The following is a 23,787-nucleotide window of genomic DNA, read 5'->3' as shown; positions in this document are numbered from 1 at the left end:
TGAATGCTTCAAATAACAAGACCATGTTTCAGCTAAGGCTACCGCAGTAAATGAAAATCAGAACCAGCGTGTTTATGTTAGTATTTGCTCTGTGAAAGGAAAAGTAAACTACTGAAATTTAAATTACCAATTAAAGTCAACATTTAAACCCATTTTACTTCTATAATGTGACATATTTATGAGTGAAACACAATATACAGTAAGAAAATCTGGATGGGACTTCTTTGCGAATTGAATGGGTTGTTAAAAGTAGGTGTCTTGTACCAGAATGGGGCCAGAATGAATGCTAAAATGGTGTTAGCTAAAACAATGCCTAAATAGTTATTTGGTTATTGGTTATCATTATCCAGTAGCCTGTGGGGCCTAACTGACGTTAGTAGAAAACAAGTAGTTTCAAAGGATGATCTCTGGAATAACGCAGCAACGAATTGTTCACAATAAGACCAGAAATGTGTATTATTCAGAAAGTAAACAGTGACTTCATTTTGACTTTAAAGCAAAGAAAGCATAACAGTTATGTCATGTAAGAGAACTGACCTTTGGTAAGCGCTCAGGGTCGCCTGGGTGTCTAGGTATCACCTTCTGTAGCCGCTGGAAACCATAGTCAATAGTGGGTTCATTCAGTGCTGCAGGAAAAGAGAAAATTTAACCATGTTACCGCAGTGAAATTCAACAACCATCTGCAATTACCATTACAAAGAAATGTATATAAAACATAAGTGTCATTTCCTTCAGACCTCAATACGGTTCCAAAAAACACAAAGTAGAAAGCAATAAAATGATAACTAAAGTATCAAATATTATGTTTCCTAACCAGCTGCCAAAATATCTGTATCAATTACGACTATGCTTTAGCCGTTTGCAACCACAAGGCACCACTTTATGAATAAAACAACACTTGAGCAGTTTGTGTGAATGGATCTTATTTTTGCAGCCGGTGCAAAGGCACAACCATCATGCACAGCTTCACAAACTGGTCATGAGCAATGAGATTTGTGACAGATTCAACTGCAATGCAAATGCTACTGTTTAACAGCAATGCAACTCTTCTTACTTCTTACAAAATCTTAAGTAACGCCAATCTGTAAACGTTAAAGTATGTTTCAATGGTATAGCCATAAGATATAAACAATATGCATGTTACATGATTTTAGCGTGGACAAATTATTTTTGTCTGTGCAAGTTTATATACAATTTTTCAACCATGACAATGCAACACTATAAACCATAAAACGACCGTTTTAACGGAAGAATGAATTTACATGCTTTTATAAAGACTTTATCTTCACTTCAGTTCTACTTTTAAATCCACCCCAAAACTAATTAAATAACTTCCATTAAGTGTCTCACCATAAACGAGATAAAAATAAATAAATAAATAAATAACAACAGACCATTTGAAATTACTATTTGTTGTAATCTACATTATGCCACAAAAGCTGTTGACTGAACTTAATTTGTATTGAACTCGTAATATTCCTTTAAACACATACATATTTACAGCTGATTTCATGGATCCGCAAAAAATTATTTATACCACAACTAACAGAGATCTTGTGATGACCAGAAGCAGCCAGATCATTTCATCTATAAGCAAGATTAAGATTAACTACAAGGCGCCTTTTAAATTTGCTGTCCTTAAACAAACTCCAATAACTAATGCTGGATTCAACTCTCTCTTTTGTTTTGTTTACATAAGCACCACTAATCTGCAAAACAAATCTATAGACCACCGTTATGAGCAAATAATTCAATTAAAGTTTTCATTTCTGTGTGGCGGCACCTCCCACTCCTCAGAGGCCCACAGACAGCTTCACGAATGCTTGCTGAGGACAGAGCAATAAGATAATATTGAAAAAGGAACCCGATCTGCGTGATAGGCCCAAACATCCTGCACGGGTGGACCACATGGTGCTTGGACCGATGTTTTTCTAACCTCCCTGGATTGAGCGGGGCTTTCACACTGAGACAATGGGTCTTTCTCCAGCACTGGCCCACTGAGCTTGTTTGTGTGTTTATCTGTTGTGGTGCTAAACTCCAGCCCTCAGGGGCACATTCACACAGAGCCCTTCTGTAATTCACTGAGACAGAGTAAGAGATATACAGAGAGATGTATGTAAGCAGAGATACTTGATATGCAGCATGCAGTACAAAAGTATTTGGTCATTTAAGCTATGCTTAAAACAAAATACCAAACCAAGTAGCATCATACAAATTAAGACCTTTCATAACTGGACTGTCTCTAATGTCACTGTTCAAGGTGATTTTTAATGGATGTACTGACAGAATACTATCAGAATAACCACAAGTATAATTCATCATATTAACTATGGTCAATATGTTCCACTTTTATTTTCTTTCTAAACAGTATATCAATTGTTTTAACATTTTAAAAATAAATCTCTTTTAGTGAAGTGTTTATCTTTGAAATGTGTGCTTACGCTACACCACTTCAAAACAAATGGCACTTGGTTTTATATTTTGCAATGACATTCATACATGGCTTAAGTGTCCAAATTATTATTATTATTTTTCATTGTATACTGGTTTTAAGCTGGATTTATGCTATATATCTGGTGCAGTAATTACTTTTTAGAGATATACACTATATTGCCAAATGTATTGGGACACCCCTCCAAATCACTGAATTCAGGTGTTCCAATCACTTCCATGGCCACAGGTGTATAAACTCAAGCACCTAGGCCTGCAGACTGCTTCTACAAACATTTGTGAAAGAATGGGTCGCTCTCAGGAGCTCAGTGAATTAAAGCGTGGTACCCTGATAGGTTGCCACCTGTGCAATAAGTCCATTCGTGAAATTTCCTCACTACTAAATATTCCACGGTCAATTGTTAGTGGTATCATAACAAAGTGGAACAATTGGGAACAACAGCAACTCAGCCACGAAGTGGCAGGTCACATAAAATTACAGAGCGGGGTCAGCGCATGCTGAGGTGCACAGTGCGCAAAAGTTGCCAACTTTCTGCAGTCAATAACTTCAGACCTCCAAACTTCATGTGGCCTTCAGATTAGCTCAAGAACAGTGCATACTGAGCTTCATGGAATGGGTTTCCATGGCTGAGCAGCTGCATCCAAGCCTTACATCACCAAGTGCAATGCAAAGCGTCGGATGCTGTGTAAAGCACGCCACCACTGGACTCTAGAGCAGTGGAAACATGTTCTCTGGAGTGACGAATCACGCTTCTCTGTCTGGCAATTCGATGGACGAGTCTGGGTTAGGCGGTTGCCAGGAGAACGGTACTTGCCTGACTGCATTGTGCCAAGTGTAAAGTTTGGTGGAGGGGGATTATGGTGTGGGGTTGTTTTTCAGGGGTTGGGCTTGGCCCCTTAGTTCCAGTGAAAGGAACTCTTAATGCTTCAGCATACCAAGACATTTTGGACAATTTCATGCTCCCAACTTTGTGGGAACAGTTTGGGGATGGCCCCTTCCTGTTCCAACATAAATGCACACCAGTGCACAAAGCAAGGTCCATAAAGACATGGATGAGCGAGTGTGGTGTGGAGGAACTTGACCGGCCTGCACAGAGTCCTGACCTCAACCCCATAGAACACCTTTGGGATGATGGGATGAATTAGAGCGGAGACTGCGAGCCAGGCCTTCTCGCCAACATCAGTGCCTGACCTCACAAATGAACTTCTAGAAGAATGATCAAAAATACACATAAACACACTCCTAAACCTTGTGGAAAGCCTTCCCAGAAGAGTTGACGCTGTTATAGCTGCAAAAAGTGGGCCAACTCCATATTAAACCCCACAGATTAAGAATGGGATGTCATTAAAGTTCATGTGCACATAAAGGCAGGCGTCCCAAAAACATTTGGCAATATAATGTATGTCAAAACACCTTTAATTCACCCTCAACTGGTTCATAATTACTTAAGTGCTTAATATTAGCAAATACAAAGAAGCACAAGTTGAATATAAAAAATTTTCCACACTATAAGGAAGTCAGCGAAGAAGCCCAGACCTGATTTTAATATTGTAATAAAATTATTTGGGTATGTGACATAAGATACCCAAGAGTCATTCTAACAATTGTTCACTCTTTACACACACTTTCCCTCTCTCTTTTTCTTTCATGATAGACTGACCGCCTTTCTTTTGCCTGAAGCATCAAATCTCAAACAAAACGGAGGAGGAGCAGCAAAAATAGCAACTGAAGACTAGAGTCCTCTGGCCCTCAGTTAATTGTCCTGCTGAAGATGGGGGTAAAAAAAAAAAAAAAAAAAAAAAAAAAAACAGAACTGTAACAGCCCCACTCTCTTCCATCCTCCCTTCTGTTTGCCCTGTAGGCCGCAGCCTGGACGTTTCCTGAGGGAGTTCGCCCAGCTCCCCTCAGCTCCACAGCTGAGAGGACAGACTGTGGGCAGCCTCTGAGTGCAGTGGAGTGGATTCAGATGGCCAAGGGCCCAGACAGAACCAGACCCCTGGAGCCCAGAACACAAGCTGTGCCCAGCCTGGCCATCCTCCACTGGGGAACAGGGGCATCTCTGACTGTACATCAATGCCTCTCGATACAACATTGAACGGCAGGTGGGATCTATGGCTTTATAAGCACAAGCAAATGCTGGTCCAGTATCTGGTTTTGACATAAAGCTCGAATACATTGAAAAGAAAGATATTATTTTTAAAAAGCCAGGCTGCATCCAAAATAACTCTGTAAAAAGTCTTGTTTACTTTTACAATAACTTCATTAAAAAGCAGTTGACATTGGATAATAACAGTAGACTTCATGCGGCGAAACAGAGCAGGGCTCAATGACTCGCTGTTTGAGAGGCAGCATTAACCTCGACTTTCTCGGCCGCCATGACCGCCTGGATGCACAGTCGCTCATGCAGCACTGTGATTGACTGGCTGTTTACTTAAAGAGCAAGACGAGGAAAAAAACAGTTAAAACAATCCCGGAGCATGATGGAGAACAGACCGCAGCTATCGGCGACGGAAAGAACAACAAAAACAGTCGAATGTGACAGAATGATTCAAAGCCACCCTGCGGCTGACAATACATCATATCTAAATAGGCTTCCTGTAATCAGGTCTGTTGGTGGTTTGGAGACAGGGATATGGAAGTGAGGACCGGTGCAGAGCACAGAAGTGGCCCGAATGGCACACGAGTGGGGGTTGGTGAGAAGCTGATTGCAGGATCTCGTAATGGCAAAGAAATAAATGGAGGCTGAATGAGAGATTGTGTTGTGGAGTATTACAGCAGGTCTGACATGGAGGTAGGAGAGAGTGAATGGAAGAGTAAAAGAGTGGGGGTAGCCTGAACTATGTGAAAAGAAAGCTGTAGCTAGGTCTGGACAGCCACCAGGTTCTGTGGCTTAAAGACGACATGACGCAATATTCAGAACATATTTAACTACTGTAATGTGACGTATATTTCTAGGTGAAACAGAATATTAACAGAGGTACACTACTGTCTAAAAGTTTGGGGTTGGTAAGGTATTTTTCTCTTATGCTCACCAAGGCTACATTTATTTGGTTAAAAAATACAGTAAAAACAGTAATACTGCAAAATATTATTACAATTTAAATTAACTTTTCTATTTGAATATATTTTAAAATGTAATTTATTCATGTGATGGCAAAGCTTTCAGCATCATTACTCCAGTCTTCAGTGTCACATGATCCTTCAGAAATCATTCTAATATGTTCATTTGCTGCTCAGGGAACATTTCTTATTATAAATGTTGAAAAAGGTTGTGCTGCTTAATATTTTTGTGAAAATGATTTTTTTCAAGATTCAAAAGAACAGAATTTATTTGAAATAGAAATATTTTGTAACAGTATAAATATCTTTACTGTCACGTTTGATCAATTTAATGCATCCTTGTTAAACAAAAGTATTTATTTCTTAAAAAAAAAAAAAAAAAAAATTCTCCAATCAGTATGTTTGCAGCCGTTACAACTATCGATTTCTTGTCATCATGATTGGCCGATGCCGATCCCGATCATTCAAGCTTTATATTTAGGTGGTATGTAAGCTCTTAACCCATTACATCCTGATTTCAAGTGGCATACATAATGATTTCACATAATTTCAAGTGGCATACTTAAAAGTAAAGGCTTATAGGTATATGGTCTCATTTGATAGAAAACCTTTCAAATTTTTGTTCATGTTTGGAGGTTCTTATGTTACAAGACTGCTTAGAAAACCAGAAAAAAAGTGATGCAATTTATTGATTTACTTTGTTATTGTTCATGCTTGACATGATTATTAGAAAGTATATATGACAGGTCATAAAATGTTTGGACTTGTTCACAATCATGTTGACTGCATCTGGGCCAAAATTTGTGTTGATATCTCAAAGCAATCAAAAGTTATGGCATTTGGAACCAGTAGCCTTTTTATCAAAAGTCCAAAAAGTCCTCTCCAAACATGTGATCTGAGTGTTTTACTGAACATAAGAACTATTTACACATGTAAACACCACAAAGCATAAAAAAATATTTTTAACTACATAGAATAAGTAACAAAAAATACGATCTTGGTTGATGATCTTCCATTGCTGTTTCAGCTATGTGTGGCACACAGTAAATCAAGAGCTGTCAATCTGAGAGATCAATCCAATCCAAGCATGCTCCAGCTGTAAAACAGTATCTGATTAGTCTCTACACATCGTCTCTAGCCACCACATCCGAGATCCAGTTTCCATTGGTTGAACATTTTAAAGTGACGTTGAAAAACACAGTGTCATGATCACGACGCGGTCAGCTCCAAAAAATTCCTATAGCTTTAGCCAAGCAGCATGTCAAGTCACAGGATTTTTCTCAAGAATCACAGATCTTTTTATGTTGTATGTTGACTCCTTTGAATTGAGCCAACCTGCTCTAAATAAAGATTTACTATGGTTCAATAATATTTAGCAAAGTTACAAAGCAGAACATGGCACAAAAGCCTAATCTGTATATTGTTTACATGTACAATATACAGTGGCAACTTTTTATGGTTTTACGCCATCAAATTGCGTTTGGTTTGTGAGATCAGCCAAATTTTGTGACTGCCTATCGAGTCATAGAATGTGATTATCAGCCAAAACTGATCTGTGGCCGTTCGATCAGAACATCACTAAAAAATGTTGTAATAACCCCAAACTTCTGAACATTGGTGTAAAATCTATAAAAACATAAAATAAACAACAAAAATAACGTATTTGATAAAATAATTGGTTTGACTGTATCCACCACGATTTGAATGTACTTTGAAAAGTGATTATTGTTATTATTATTCACCAACTAAATGGTTATCATATTGCATGTAAGTGAAAAATTATAAAAACAAATCTTTTTTTTTATTTTTAAAACAATAATATTGAATCACTGGTGTTTTGTGAGCAATTCAGGGACATGGACCAAGACCAGGGGCATTTATTAGTAAAGAGGTTCAATCTCATTATATTTAATTTGTCTTCAAGAATACACATGCAATGAAAGCTGTAAAACAGCTGGTCTTGAGTAAATCACCACTAAACTCATTTAAGTGTGAATAATGAAGTGGCTGCTGGAGCAGAACTTTTGCGAGGGCCTGGATAGGGAACATTTAAAGAATCTCTCTTGAAACAGGACCCATGTGCTAGTATAATGAGGCATGGGTCGTGATGCAAAGCACCTCTGAGAAAGAGTTAATGTGCTGATACAGAGATGGATGGTCAAGATCTCAGGCTAAACTGTACTCTGCCACACTTAAAGACTTCTGCATGTGTTTACTCTCCTTCATTGCTATTGATTTTCACATACTGTACAATCCTCTCACCAGTCGACTCGATAATGCTCAATTGCTGAGAGAGAGATTGTGTACTGAACATTTAGCGGTAAAGTACTGCTAATTTTATAGAGTCGCTGAACGCCCACCGAAAACAATGATGCAAACATTTCATGGACACAAGTCCATGCAATTCTGGTATATGTCACAAATCAAATTGACATTGACCAGTGACAGCATATACATTATCGCAAAAACAAACTCAAACCCTTGAGACTACACAGAAAAGAAAAAAACACCTCCTGTGCTGGGTCATGGGGTGAACTTTGTCAGAAAGTCAAACAAAACAGTGTATTTTCAGAGATACACACCAAACAGGGAAGTAAAATCCCATGAGCTTCTTTATTTCCGGACACTCTATGTCCTACTTGGTGTGTAATGTTGTATGCCAAACCATGCGCAGCAGACCTGTATATTTATAGAGAAACACCTTTCAACTGTCCATGCACTTGTTTACTTTTACAGTTCCAGAAACTGGCAAGCTGTGGTTTCCATTTCTTTCTGGGCTCACGGAACGGTTTCACAACAGAAATAACACCAGCCAGTCACCCGACATATATGATAGAGTCAGTCTTGTGTCATCACGGATTCATTGCAGCTCTCTAATTTCATACGTGAAGGAGAACGAAAAGGTTACGTGTGATGTCATGAGCTGAAATAAAATCTACAAAATCAATATTGAAAAGAGCAGAATATCAGCCGTATACCATGCCATCTCGTTACGTTTAATAAATATAATCAATATAGGCAAATATAGGGCCGTTACGGATATAAACGGTCCTCCTGGAGGCGCAAATAGAATTTTCTGCCTTGTGAACAAAGAAACTATCAAGGAACAGACCTGATTTTCCAAAAAAAGGAAAGCTACAAATACATTAACAATCGACAGCTCCCCTCTTTCTCCAGAAGATGGGATCAAAACGAGTAAAACATATCAGCAATAAATAAATAAATGAACAACAACCACTGCTTGAAGGATTCCTCGCAATCACACAGATCAATGCTCATTGAAATTTCATGAAGGCAGAGCCGGATCGCTTCATATTTCACAATAATAACTACAGGCCCGAGGGGGTGAGGAGGAGGGGAATGAGCCACTACTAAAAGACAATACTATGAGTGCTGTCAAAAGCAGATGGAGCCAGTCAAAACAGTACATTTTAAAATACCTTAGACCACCACAAAAAAAAAAAAAAAAAAAAAATCCCACACTTAATATCTCAAACAGAAGCCCGAGGGCAGAATGTGGGCGGCAGTTTTTAGAATGGCGAGAACACAGTACTTTGTGGCTTTCCTGTTTTTGAGACCAGATGCTAGCTCTGAGCTGCTGGTGGTAAATTGAATCAGCTGACCACACATAGACCTGCAGGGCTAGAACAGTATCCCTGACTGACGGAGCAGAAAGGCATGCTGGGTAATTGGTCTTTAGCAGAACCTTTTAACAGGCACTTGTGGGCTTTGTACAGAGCTGTTAATGTCAGGGTGGTAATGTTCTGTACATGTTAGGGAACAGCAGACTCCGTTTTACACTCTCTCTCTTTCGCTCTCTCTCTCTCTCTCTGTTTTCCCCAGAGCTCTCTTTCATTCAGGTGTGATCTCATATGCTGTGGATAGGAATCAATAGGCTCAGTGGCAGGGTGTTCGATGCCTGCCTGAATTATTGCTTCATTTCTCTCCCTATATAGATGAGGCCTGTTTTTCCTCAGCCCTCCCCACGTCGGGATCAATACCTTACAATCTCATTTTTATCCATTTTTCCATAAACCCAGTGATAGCGTTTATTTGGAAAATCCGACAAGCTAAATAAGGCATCACTTTAAGACATAGGTGGGAGGGGGTCTTGAAACCTGTGGCCATAAAATGGATGACTTGTTTTTCTTGATCGTGAGCAGCAGCTTCTAAAAGACAGAGACATCTGTGTGAAATGGCCCACTGAAGACGCCCTGCTGTTGAGCAAACCAATTGCTCTATATCTTTACGGTTACAATCTCCACCATGCAGAGGTTTAGCAATTTAATTGGAACGGTTATCATTGATCACCTAGTGTGACCCCATTTGTCAATAGAAATAAAGAGACTCATTATCAAAATCGAACGATCGCTCAACCCACTCAAGAAGAAAGCTTCTGCCAAAATCTAGTGGTTGGAAAAAAATACATAGGTAACTACAGTATATAATTTGTTCTCATCTACATTTTTTAGTCTGCATTTCTTATATGGACATTTTACATGGAAATAAATGCACGATTTACATTTACAGATGGGTCCAAAAGTCTGAGACCATGTAGAAATTACACTACCATTCAAAAAAAATTTTTTTTTTAAGAAATTAATACTTCTATTCAGCAAAATTGATCAAAAGTGACAGTAAAGACATTTATAATGTTACAAAAGATTTATATTTTAAATAAATGCTGTTCTTTTGAACCTAATCTAACTGAACTTGTTTAATCAAATAAATGCAGCCTTGGTGAACATAAGAAAAATTACATCTTGCCGACCTGATACCTTTGAACAGATGTGTGTGTGTGTGCGTGTATATATACATTTTGAAAAATAAGTAACAACAACAAAACCAACAATATTTAAGAAATTCTTGTATACGTTGAAGCACTAGACCTGTTTGGTTACTGACATTCTTCCAAATATCTTCAAAGAAATTCATACAGGTTTGGAACTACTTGAGGGTGTGTAAATGACGACAGAATTTTCATTTTTGAGTGAGCTATCCCTTTAAAGCATGAGGACAGGCAAACTAAATAGTAAAACATTTTTAAATCCATGGTTCTTTAACTTTTTACTCAAATTGTTAAGCTGATTGCATTTTTGCATTAATTTAGAAAATGCCAAATAGAAGCATTTTTCCTTATTGGACCCCAACGTATATTTGCATTAAAAGAGAGGGTGTATGCATGTATGATCTGAAGTCTGGCTTTTCCTCAACTAAAGTGACAAATGCTTCCCATAGACTTAATCATTGGGCAGGCGTAGAGAGCTCCCTCTAATGTGATCGAGCAGAGTCTTTTAATATCAGGCCTGATGGGTGCTGTTCAGCCCACTGGCCTGCATACTGAGCAGCAACGAATTGCCTGCTGAACATTTCAAGTGATTCATCAACACCTCCAATCTATCGGCTGCACAGGGCTTCACATACGCTCACTGGCAGATAGCATTATAACTCTGCCTCTTTCCCCCAAAAAACAGACGTAAAACCCCTTTGACGAATGATGCAAACATGGCAATCTGGTGAGAAGTAATACGCAACCAAACATGGAAATGCATTTGTTGCAGATGAATTGAAAGGGAGGAAGAGGGAGAGAAAGTAGGGAGACATGATTCATCCTTCTTATCTGCGGAGTGCCATGCAGGACGGGTAATGTCCCAGGCGGTGAGGGTTTAATTGTTTCTGATGATAAATATAATTGCAGAGAGCTTCTGGATGTTTAATTGCTGAGGCCCAGAAACTGGGGGTGAGGTGAGATCACTTTGACTGGGTCTTCCTCATTAAAGCTTAGGTTTGTGATAGTGTCTCAACTTCAGCATTCCAGCAATGCAATAAAAAAAGAAAAAGGGAAATGATGAGCTACTGTACTATCACACTATTACTTTCCTTATTCCTATTACTGTTACTTTCAGTTAGTAGTCAATCTATTTGTCATACTGAATGTATCTAAAATATTCATTTATAAATATACATACAAGCGATAATTTATGTAATTATGAATACAATATGTTCAATATACATTCAATATAATATGTTCTATATATATATTCCATCACATTTCTTAAAATTATCTCTTTTTGTTTTCCACAGAAGAAAGAAAGCCATATGTGTTTGGAGCGACATGGTGGTGAGTAAGTGATGACAGAAATTTAATTTCTGGGTGAACCATCCCTTTAACTACAAACCATTGGCCAGCCAGAGGCACAGTTCACACGAGCATGTGCCAAGAATCCTAGAGAATCTTAGACTGAAATGAGAGGCCTTTGAGGAATTCATTAACTGCATGGCTGCTGGGTTCATAATCAGAGCCACGTCAAAGCCAAGCTCTATAACTGTAGACAGAACAGTGTCAAATATAGTTGCCATCATAATGTAAACGTAAAGAAAATACTCTAAAATCATGCATAGTACATATATACTTGTGAGAAACACGCACTGAATGTAAAAAGCAAAATAAAATGAGTTTTTCCCTGAAAGGATTGTTATTCCTCTCCACCATGGCTGTAAGGGATGTTCTCCAGGTACAGCTCAGGCTTTCCGCATGGCTGTGTGGTGTTTTAGCACGGCAGCATCAGTGCACCATTGATTTAATTAGGTCTCCATCTCCTCTGCCTGACAGAAGTTGATTAGAGGTGCCAGATGCCCCATGTGTAATTCCACTGCCAGCTGCCACATAGCTTTGCCAATACTCTATGATTAGTACCCACTGGCAACTGGGCAAGGCACAGGTGCCAACTGGAGCCAGGAGAGAGAGACACACACAGGCTGACGTCCCAGTGCAGTAGCTGGGACGGGGGGGGGACAAGGGAAAGAGGGATGGCCCAAAATGCTTTAAACTGAGGAGAATCGCATGGTGGGGCCGACCGGAGGAGGGAGTCAGATCAGCACCAGCCATTTTAAAGTTGCAATGAAATCAAAATGTACAATTCTTATTTTTTATTCAATATTGTACTTATAAATGATTTATCCATGCACATCATTATTACTATTTGTTTTTCATTCATGTGCCCTCTTAATCTTTTATCAAAATAACTTCTCCCTGTTGCAACGACATCTGATCTCTGAGTGTTTACTGCTGTGAGGGCGGGATAACCTGTCACTCACATGAGATCGCAGCAATAGCAAATGACAATGATCCAACGATCCAATCAATTCCTGATCAATAATATCAAGTTCCATTCTACATTTTTTCTTGTTCGAGGAGCTGTTTGACTTGGATATACATGTCACAATAGGGAAGCAAAGACTGTCGCGACTTCCGTTTCATGCCAACTTTAATGGTCTGTGGTGAGATAGACAGCTCCGCATTTGGTCTCTTGTCATTAACAGCATTGAATTTCAAACTGAATTTGAGTGCTGCAAGCATTAAAACCTGCACATCTAATCAAAAGCATTCTATATGGTTATTGAGCTTGAAGCTTTAGCAAAAGGGGCACATCTAGAAGTGCAACCATAAAAGGGGGTGACCATCTGCCCTCTGTTTCGGAGGCGTGTGTGGCAGTATGTGTGTTTGTGTGGTTGTGTGCGAATGTCTAAATCCCTCCCTCCATTCCTGCCCATGTGCTCGCTGAATGGGCCATGAAAAGAAGCCAAGTCCAGCGCCATAAACCCAACAAGCATACTCATTCACACCCACGAATGCACAGGCATATACATAGACACCTACTGAGCCAACAATACCCACAGCTGTGCACTGTTTAAACCTATTGATGAGACAGGCCTTTAACATTGCTCCCTTCAGCGTTTTAACACTGTTCAGAAAAGCTGCGCTTGTACTTTGACTGCAAACTCTAAATTTAAACTAAAAAAGCTGCAAGATCAGCAAACAAACTCTTCACCTCTTCCTCCCCTGATTTCATGTTGTTTTACCATTTGATTCCATCATATACTTCCATCATGCACTTCCTTTACTTCTGGAACTCTGAAGTTAATTACTTCTCGTTGGCTGAACTCCCAATATGTAGAGAGTACAGTAAACTAATTTTCCAGCGTGCAGATATCGCAGGTGACCTCTCTTTCCTCCATAAGATAAGTCCTACATTTCCCTTATCTGTGCAGGCTGCAGGATGTTCCTGGAGTTCAAGGCACAGCCGTTCATATTAAGCTGTGTGCTCAGGAAATAGGTAGGATTCCTCTACAGCATAGGTTCTTTAATACAGGATACACTTGCTGACTGTTACTCAACCCACATGTGAAATCAAGAACAGTTGTAAAGAAGTAAGACATGATGGTTGTACGTACTGTAGATGACTGAGTATGGTGAATGTAAAGGTGCTTAATGTTGTCCTTACCTGTGTAGATAAATCTGCCCGGTGTACCTTTGCAGAACTGCTTTGACTTGTAGGACAGGGTGACCTCCACAACCCCGGGAATGTGTCTGGGAGGAGTCTGAACTCGAATGGCGTGAGGGGTTATGAGCTGAAAGAGAAAATGATACGTTTTTTAAGTGAGAAGCGTTAAGCTTTTATTTTTGTTGTTGTTGTTGTCAAAATAAAACACGTAGAATACATTGGTTGAAATAAGACATGAAAATATTAAAATATTAGAGTTTATGAATCGTAATAATGAGAGGATAAGGTAAATTCTACCTCTGGAATTGGATCATCTCATTAATCAGGCCACACACTTAGGCGTAAGAGGAAAAATGAACTTTGACCTATTACTAGGACACTGACTGTGTTCAGAATAGCATACTACCATCCTATTCTTGTAGTGGTATATATAATTGGACACCCTCACATGCAACATAATGAGGTCAGTAGGCAGCATGCAGTATATGCAATGCAGAGTATAGTAAACAGTAAGCAAATATTTAGTGATGCACGATATATCGGCCACCATATCGGTATCGGCCGATATACAGTATGTTAATTTTTTAATGTTATCGTTATCTGCCCAAAAAGAAAATTTGGCCGATAGATGATGGATTATTTCCTTCAGCTGAGACACTTCAGATGCACACTGTTTGCCACAATGGTTTTGAATTGCTTTTCAAAAAGGAAAATACATTTAAGTGCAACATGTGCAATGCAAATCAGTCATATAGGCTACACAAAAAGCATAATGATATAATATAACATCAATATAATTGTGTGCTTGGGACATGCCTTTTAATGGTTACACTTTTGTTTTTGTTTATATAATTATTATATAAATTATATAAAATTTGGATTTAGTTTTATCGGCCAATATATTGGTTATTGGCTTTGAAATATAAAGAATTATCGGTTATCGGCCAAAATGTTCATATCGGTGCAAATATTCTATTCTGAACAGCCTATACAGCAGGGGTCATCAACTATATTTGTCCAAGGGCCAGAATTTTTCTCTGCAGACACTGTAAGGGCCAGATACTCGTAATATAAAATAAAATTCGAATTGTATCCTAATACGTTATTATTTGATATACTAATTCTAATTCCAAATTTATTTAATTTTTTACATATTACCTGTACTGCAGCAAGCCACCAGGGGGCGATAGCGATATTTTAGGCTTCATATTTGTGAGGCTGTCAAGCTGTCCATCACTGTCACGCAATTGTGCGCTAATCCCAGGCAAGGAAAATTTTGACATTTGTGAAAAAATGAGCACGTGAAACAATAAAAGATGTTCAATGAGAGAACGCGTTTATCGTCATTCTTGACTGAAGGCAGGCTATGGCACAAGCTACTTTTCAGAAGGGTTTTTTTTTCGTTAGATTTAAAAATAAATAAATATGGAACGGACCCGAATATTCAAATATTAGTTCGGTGGGTTGGTATTCGATTTGAAAATTTGACATTCGAATATTTTTTTATTTTTATTTTTTGCACACCTGGGATCCCCCGCGAAACGATTCTCATTCCCCCTTGAATAAGGCCGGCGACACACTGGCTGCCTGAGCGTCTCAGCTGCGTGGCGTGTCCGTTTTTATTTCGGCTCCCATATTTAACAGGTTGGAGTTTGCACACTGAGACACGCGTCTCAGGCGCGCTCGAGCCACGCGGAAAACGCGTGCATGCTAGAAATAGAACCGACGCGTGTTCCAGCAACGGGAGTGTTCAGAACAGCGGAGTTTGTATGGACCGAAGTGCATGTCTGAGCTTGTGTTTTGTTGCTTTGACACTGTGGAAAATACAATAATAGAAACAAAATGTATTAGCATTTTTACCCGTTATTATCAATCTAAATTAATCTCGTTTTTAATTTAACTTAATTTCGTTTTTCTTTATTTAAATTTCATTTTTCTTTATTTAAATTTCGTTTTTTCTTTATTTAAATTTCGTTTTTGTTTATATAAATTTCGTTTTTTCTTTATTTAAATTTCGTTTTTTCTTTATTTAAATTTCGTTTTTCTTTATTTAAATCTACCCTTACTGTGCCAATTTGTTAGTCAGAAAAATATTAGACTACCTTAAAAGTATTGCTTAATTTAACAGACCTGTGTGTGTGCGTTTTATATCACTAGTGCAGTGTCCGTTCTCGGAGCATAAGCCCTGCCCGCGTGAGGTGCGCCGCTTCCCGCTCGCGCTGTTCTGACTGTAGTTTACTAAAAGTTTATTAATTCTGAATGTGTCGCGTCTCGCGTGTCCATCTATATTGCACCAAATGCGACACTGCACTGCCTTGTGAAGTCGATTGGATGAACGGTTCTCGAAATAATAAAAATGCAAACGGACATACAGACACAGATTCCTGCCTTTATTAGAGAGAAAAATATGTTCAGCCCCCTCTCTCCGAAGAGTCGATGTTCATTACTACCGAAGCTTCGAAGCTCAAAAAATTGTATTCGGACCAGCCCTAAACTTTTTTCCTCTTACAAGGCTATTCCTGAATTCAGTATTATTCTGGGGGGCCGGATGGAAATCTCTGGCGGGCCGGATTTGGCCCGCGGGCCGCCAGTTGACGTTGCATGCTATACAGTATATTTTGCCTCAGAGATGTTGAGAGCCTCATGGAGTTTTTTTCTCCCTCTCATTTTAAAATATGAAAAATACAGCATCCTTTGAGAGGTCATTGGTCAGTACAGGTCAAAGACGAACTTTTCTTTTAGCTCCATAAGGTGACACAAATCTCATCAGCCAATGAGATTAAAGCTTTTGTCAGCTGGCAGTGCACAGTCCAAGTCATTACATAATGTAAATTCTGTCCACCTTTTTTTGCATCTGTATTTTCTGACACTTGTACTGTATAAGTGCTTCACAATATTTAAAACGTGCATTTATGGTACCCCTGTCTACCTGCAACCATACTAGCTGAGCTATTAAACAGTATTGTTTTGTTCTCTGATTAGACTATGATTTGACTGCTTACAATTTTTATGAAGCTGTGCTCAATCCCCTTTGAAGAGGAGCCGTGCCACTACAAAGCAGCTATGAGCGCTCAGTTTCCATGCAAATACTCTGTCATATTCAAAGCCAGCCGCACTGGTGCTGCTTTACATGGCTTTAAACTGTCCCTTTCATTGCTCACTTAGCTGGGTTTTCATATGCCAGGCACTGCTCTTCTCACCTCTCAGATAAATATGGCATTGTCAATGAGAGGCTTTTTATAGAATTACCTCTTTTATCTAGCTCTTCTCAACACAAGCAGCACAGAAACCGAGTGAAAGACCAAAACAGATGGACAGACAGGAAAATAGACAGACTGGCTAACCAAGAACTGAACAACTGAGAACAGAAGCATTATGTTCATTCAGACTGGCACATGCCGTCTCATATTTGTAAGCCAAGTGGATTTTGAATCCATCTTCCATATCATAAATGTTTTTTATAATTGAGTTGCACAACTATTGTAGGTAAAAAGGTGCATTTTTTGTTGTGATTCTTAAATCTTTTTTTTTTTTTTGGCCACACATTTTTCAACTAAAGTGATATTACAGAATGGATTGCATAGAAAGGTATCCAACCTCACTCCAGACCAGCATGGTTCCAAAGATGACCTGTAGGCCGTCAAAGAAGTTATCACCGATGATGATGACTGTGGCACCCCCTGTTGTCCAGCCTTCACTGGGACTGATGGCCTTAATGCAAGGAGTAGCTGTTTTAGAGAGAAAAAAAAAAAAAATGAGTGAGACAGTGGCTCACCATATACAATAAACAGCTTGTTTTCCTGAAAAGGCATATGCAATATACATTAATTATGGCTATATGTATTTGCCTGTATACACATCAAGACACCTGTAAAGTGATTATATGAAAATAATGTCAAGATGCATCAGAATAAACATCTGGAAGCAGCCAGCAAATCATCACTCGTGTGCATTACCTGTGACATAATTTCATGCACAGACTAAATTCTTAGGAAATAAATTTAAAGCTGTGCAACGGATTTCTTCCTGATTACGGCAAATAGATTTATGAGCCACAGTCTATTAGGAAGCTTTAGGCACAGCTTAATGACAAGTGACTGACTCATTAGAGTCGTCACATATGATTAGACTGTGGCCATTCCTCTGCGCCGTCCCCATATGCTTCCTGACAGCGGTGTGAGCATGAGAGATGACGCTCGCTCACCGATCATTTATCTCAATCTACCCTGTATAGTAGCATGATTCACTGCTGTGGTTGCCTGGAAATCACCTGCAACCTAACCATGATCATCTCTAGTTTTGGGATCTTTAGATTGTCACATGGAAGAACACAACTCAAACTCAGAGAGTGGAGTGGACTGGAGCAACAGCAATTTCTCCACCCCGCTCAGTGTTAAGTAATCACTCCGCTCCAGCTCCGCTTCTATTCCCTACTCACTGGTGAGAGAAAGCCCACTCCAAATCCACTCCATAGCTTAAAATTACACTGTGACAGACCAGCCGTAAAGTCTCTCTTTACCATCTCTTTTACTCTCTTCTCTGTTTACCATGATATTGATATAAGAGATTAAATAAAATTATATAATGAACACATCATTTGCATTATACAGTAATATCATTTGATATAATTGTGTTTGCTATTATCAATTTATTATTGAAATGAAATTAATTTGAATTATAATTTAATTAAATTAGCTGTAAAGTCTCTCTTTACCACCTCTTTTACTCTCTTCCCTGTTTACGATGATATTGATATTAGAGAATAAATACATTTATATAATAAACATAAATACATTTGTATTATACAGTAATATAATTTTATAACTATTATATATTGCTCACTTAGTTAATTGTTTAAAAACGTAAATAATTTAATAACTTAAATGTAATTAAATTTAATCATAATTAAATTAAAATTAAATAAATAATATTACAATGATTAATTGCTTTAGCAAATCTCAAAATTATGTACATTATAAATGCCTAAATTCAATGAAATAAAATCTAAAATCTAAATTGATTGTGTTTCATTTTTAATGTTTTATTTTGAATTTATTTAGTCAAAATAGTGTTATATTTTAATATCACTGATTTGAGATATAGCATGAAAATAAACTTAATTTTATTGGCCAGAATTTTAATATTGTTGCATCCAATTTACATAGAGTTGTACGGGCGATGCATTAGTATGATTAATTTTGCTACAGACCTTTATATTTTATGTATTTCCTCTTAATGTTTAGTTAGTTATTTTAATATTGTTTCTACAATAATATTATGCATTAATTAAGTGGCATATTGCAGGCAAATATGCCACTTTTCTTTGTATTCAAATTCAGTTTTACCCTGGTTGTGATTCTCAAATCTCTGTTATTTTGCAATTTTGACATTGTTTCTATAATAATACCACACAAATTTCTATTTTTTTTTTTATCCCTTGGCATTTTTCTTACATGGTATGCGAATGATGGGAGTGTCATCAGATCAATTTTGGAGCGAGAGAAAACCCTGCCCCTTAGTCCCGACTGAGCCGAGCCACTCCACTTTCACTCCACACAACTTGTATAATCTGGTCCAAAGACGCTCAGACTCCGTTGACTAAACCGAGTGCAGGCAAAAACATGGCGACAGGACACAGAGTAGAGTGAAAGTCTCTGTCAGCAGCAGACCCCCTGGTGCTCTACTTATGAAAGGCGTAATTCCCCTCTGCCTTTGTTTTAGTCATGGACATAATTAATGAAATCTGAGGGTCAGACTGGAAAAGATCAGTCAGTGATGAGTGTACAATAGCAGCAGTCCTCCCTCCAACCCCTCCTTCCTTCCCCTCTGGGGGTGGTAGGAGAACAAGAATGCTAATTCCGCTTGATTATACACACACCTTTATTAAATATTACACTGACCCCATGTGTGCGCGGGGAGGGAGGGGGCCAGGTGCGAGCGCTTGTTTTATGACACTCGTGCAAATGTCACAAGCGCCGGAGTTCGCCAGGCACAGAGAAATCCAGAGTCCTTACAGCAGTCGATCAAAAGGCCAGGTGCCCTGGGACACTCTGAGAAAACAGCAGCCAGCCATAAAAATTCAACACCTTAATGAGTTTAAATTTCATTTCAGCGTGTTGAACTTTGGCACCGGATTCTAAAGCTCGGTGTCTCACTGAAGGCGCTTTAACCGACTAATTACTGCTGTTCCAATTTGCTGCTGGATTTAAATAGAAGGAAAAGACATGAGGGAGGGAAAAAAGGAAAAGTAAGGGTCCTCTGAGGCAGCTGTCGGAGGCAGAGAACGGGAGAGTCTGTCACGAGCGGCTCTGTTGTCCTCTGTGACTCTAGTAGGGGGACTGAACACACATCCTTTAACAAGTGCTACACACAGCTCTGACTGTAGGCAGGACCCCTGGGGGAGGGTGGGGGTCTACGCTCAGTGCTCGTGTGATAGTGTACCTAAGTGAGGCAGTCGAACTGTGGAGGCAGATGGCCTGCGTGTAGGAAGAGCTCGGTTCTGCTGATAGGACCTGAACTGAGATGAGACGAGGCTGTAGGCCTCATTCGCACAGCTCAAACTGGTGGGTGTCAGCCATCGGCAATGCCTTGGGAAGAGCTAGCATAGATAATAGTAGGGGATATTGAAAACCTGCAGGGGAAAATGGTCTGGGGAATGGTGTTGGGGAAGCAAGCTACAAGAAAATTGAAATCTAGTTTAAACTACAGTTATGCTAGAGTACAAGCTAGTAATAAAAAGAAGCTAGCCACACTGCCATTCAAACGTTTGGGGTCGTTAAGATTTTAAAAATAATTCTGAAACAAGTCTCTTATGCTCACCAAGGCTGCAATTATTTGATCAAAAATACAGTGAAAACTACGGAGCCGCGAACATGACATGAAGGAAAAAAAATAGTAGTGTGCACGATTTACTAATTCGTTCCCTCGATTTACTACAACGTGCGCACAATTTACTATTTCATTCCCTCGATTTATAAATCATGTGCATGATTTATAAATCGAGGGAACGAAATAGTAAATCATGCGCACGATTTAGTAAATCAAGGAAACTAATTAGTAAGTCTTTTCTTGCATGTCGTGTGCGGGGCTCCGTAGAAAACAGAAATATTCTAAAATATTATTACAGTTTAAAAATTTCAGCAACCATTACTCCAGTCTTCCTTCAGTGTCACATGATCTTTCACGATCTTTAATCATTTTATATGGTGTATATTCGTGTTTTGTAAATGTTTATTTGCCTTTGTGTATATTCATTGTGTTGAATTACTTTTGTTATTTTTTAGTTTCACGGTGTTCGAATGATGAAATTAAAGAGACAAAACTCATGATGAGCTAAATAAAGAGAATGCACCTGTCAGAAACTCTCAGAGTCTTGTTTGGGAAGCCAATGGGGCAGCTACATTTAATATGCTGAGTTGAAACATTTCTTATTATTTTTAATGTTAAAAACATTTTTGTGGAAATTGTAATATTTTTTTTCAGGATTCTTTATCTAAATTAATGATTAATTTCTTTAAAGAAAATGTTACTAACCCCAAACTTTTGAACAATATTGTACATCTTTTTATTTATTTATGCAAAACAGCTGTATATATCTGGTACAAAAACAATGAGGATCTCAAATAACAGCCAAAAAACCCCACCATTAAGCCCCAGCATTTGAACATCAATTTGCACTCAATAGCACATTTAGTATGTAAGATTATTGTGTAATACTACTTGATATATATATATATATATATATATATATATATATATATATAATCCAGTAGTATTACACACACACACACACACACACACACACACACATATATATATTTTTATTTATATTATACATTTTATTTTATATTATACAGCAAAAGGAGAAAGTCTGTTTTTATGAGTGTGTAATCACTTTTTGGGTAAGTTTAAGTTTATATCCATGTTAAATATAGAATTCTAAGTAATAAATAACATTTACTTTAACAGCAACATACTGTATATGATGCATCTGTGGAAGAAAATCATCTTCTAAGATTAAGATTTACAGAGTGCTGATGATACTGAATGTTTTTCTGAAGGTATATTGCATTTTAAGTAGGGAATTACATATTTTAGATTAAGGAACATGATTTTAAAGCACTTCAGTAACCCCAAATATACAAATCAAATCTCCTTATAGACTAACCAAAATGTCACAAATATTCTGTTTTCCAGGCATGTTGTAATTTTCATAAGTGAAGTAATCCACTTTGCAGCCTTGAGGACTTCCCCAGCTAGTCTGTGCTCTTTTTTTTGTTGGAGCTGTGTTGTGGGTGACTGCTGGGCATAATGCAATTTGGCGGCGTGATAAACCAGGAGAGATGAAGAGGAATGGTGAAGCAATCTGTGATGGTAATCTTGGCCTAAGACGACTCTTTTGCAGGGTGCTGAAATTGTGCATGGATTAAGCAGATGGTGGAATGCGAATCCATCTGATAGGATTAAACTTTGGTGCCTCCTCTGCCGCCATCTGTTCCCTTACTATGTATGCACGCGTATGCGCGCTCGCTCTTACACACATCTCAGATACAAGCACAATAGCTTTCTTTTCTACAAACTTACACTCTCGAACCCTGCAGACATCTCTTTCCACCACAGTGCATTTGTGACATGACCTCACGTATTGATGCCCTCACTTTACCCTCGTCTCGGCAGCCCAGAGCAATCAACACACATGCACACCATGTCTGACAGAACAGACTCATTAGCTGGAGGGGAGTGGAAATGGTTTGAAACTGACACAATAATAGACAAGAGCGAGCAGAGGTGAGCGAAGGGAAGCAATCAGGACATTTTTGCATATTTTGTGCTGATTTTTGAGGGAAAATCAACAGAATTTTGTTGAAGGTATTTAAATACGGTAAAAATGTGTTAAATGGAGCTGAAAGTACACTATTATTGGGAGCGGAAAATATTATAAAATTAGCCAAAGTACTTAATAAGATCATACACAAGGCGTGGGAATGTGTAGAACTCAGTGAATGACAGGTGATTCAATTTTGAATGAAATCTAGGAACTCTGTATTGAATTATAAAACTCTGAGTTTATTCCTGGATTGCACTGCAAGAAAAATATGTATATATGTACACGTCAGTGAGACATAATGAAGAATTACAGTATAAGCCAGTCTGTCTCAGGATTCATCCTATTCTTTCTTTTGGAAAAAAGAGAAAGAAAGAAACAACAACAACAAAAAATCCCCACAATTTTTTAAATATGTCGAGGCTTTAGAAAACTGACTTTTTTAATTTTCCCAGCGCAGTGGAAACTATGCTTAAAGACTGAAGATGTCCCCAGGAGAATAGAGAGAATTTAATCATCAGCATCATTATTATCAAATCATCATCATTCAAATCCTTAGTTTTTCATCATAAATGGAGGTTAACAGTCCAAGTGAAAAATATGTTCTTCTCTAGAGTCATCCCAAACATAAATGAGAAAATGATTGGATTTGAATGCGACTAAGGATCAAATCATTGCTCAAATCATGTCCACATGTTATTAGACAGATTTAGGAGGGCCACACTATAACCTGCGAGAGATGGAGGACAGCAGATAAGGCCACACGCCGCTCAGAAAATAAATACTCAGTGCTTAAGCCTTAGAGGTCTCGTAAGACACATGTTCAAACCTAAAGAGAACAGGCCACTTGGGGAATGCTGCGTTGACTGCTCTTTTCTTAGCCTGCGCAAGCCTTAGTGAAAAGTGGGTGCTTTGCTGCACTGCTACTGTTGGTATGCCGTTTGCTACTAGTCAAATTAAAGTCTTGTTAGCTCAAACCACCTGCAATATCTGGCACTAGCATAACTTGTTAATGGCATTAACACAACTGTGGCACACGGAGGTGCTAAATCAGTCAATATGAGCTGACTGAATGGTCACAGTTGTCTTTCAATTCAAAGTAGTATGCGCACATCCAATCTTCACTTCAGCAGGCGCTTGATCAAGAGAAAACTGAGCTGAAATGC

The 23,787-nt window shown here is 38.5% G+C and overlaps 1 protein-coding gene across 7 annotated transcripts in view; it reads right to left on the bottom strand.

Annotated features, from left to right (window-relative positions):
• The window catches only part of ebf1a (EBF transcription factor 1a), a 134,154-nt gene that overhangs the window by 22,949 nt on the left and 87,418 nt on the right, over nt 1-23,787 (bottom strand). For all 7 annotated transcript variants that reach the window (XM_048175806.1, XM_048175807.1, XM_048175810.1 and 4 more), the window contains 3 exons: nt 17,395-17,525; nt 13,798-13,924; nt 538-626 (listed from right to left, as the gene is read on the bottom strand). In XM_048175806.1, coding sequence (XP_048031763.1) covers nt 538-626; nt 13,798-13,924; nt 17,395-17,525 — 347 coding nt within the window. The remainder of the gene's footprint in view (nt 1-537; nt 627-13,797; nt 13,925-17,394; nt 17,526-23,787) is intronic.

This window comes from Megalobrama amblycephala, linkage group LG23 (assembly GCF_018812025.1).
Source record: "Megalobrama amblycephala isolate DHTTF-2021 linkage group LG23, ASM1881202v1, whole genome shotgun sequence".
Classification (NCBI taxonomy): Eukaryota; Metazoa; Chordata; class Actinopteri; order Cypriniformes; family Xenocyprididae; genus Megalobrama; species Megalobrama amblycephala.
This window is presented reverse-complemented; position numbering and strand designations above follow the sequence as displayed.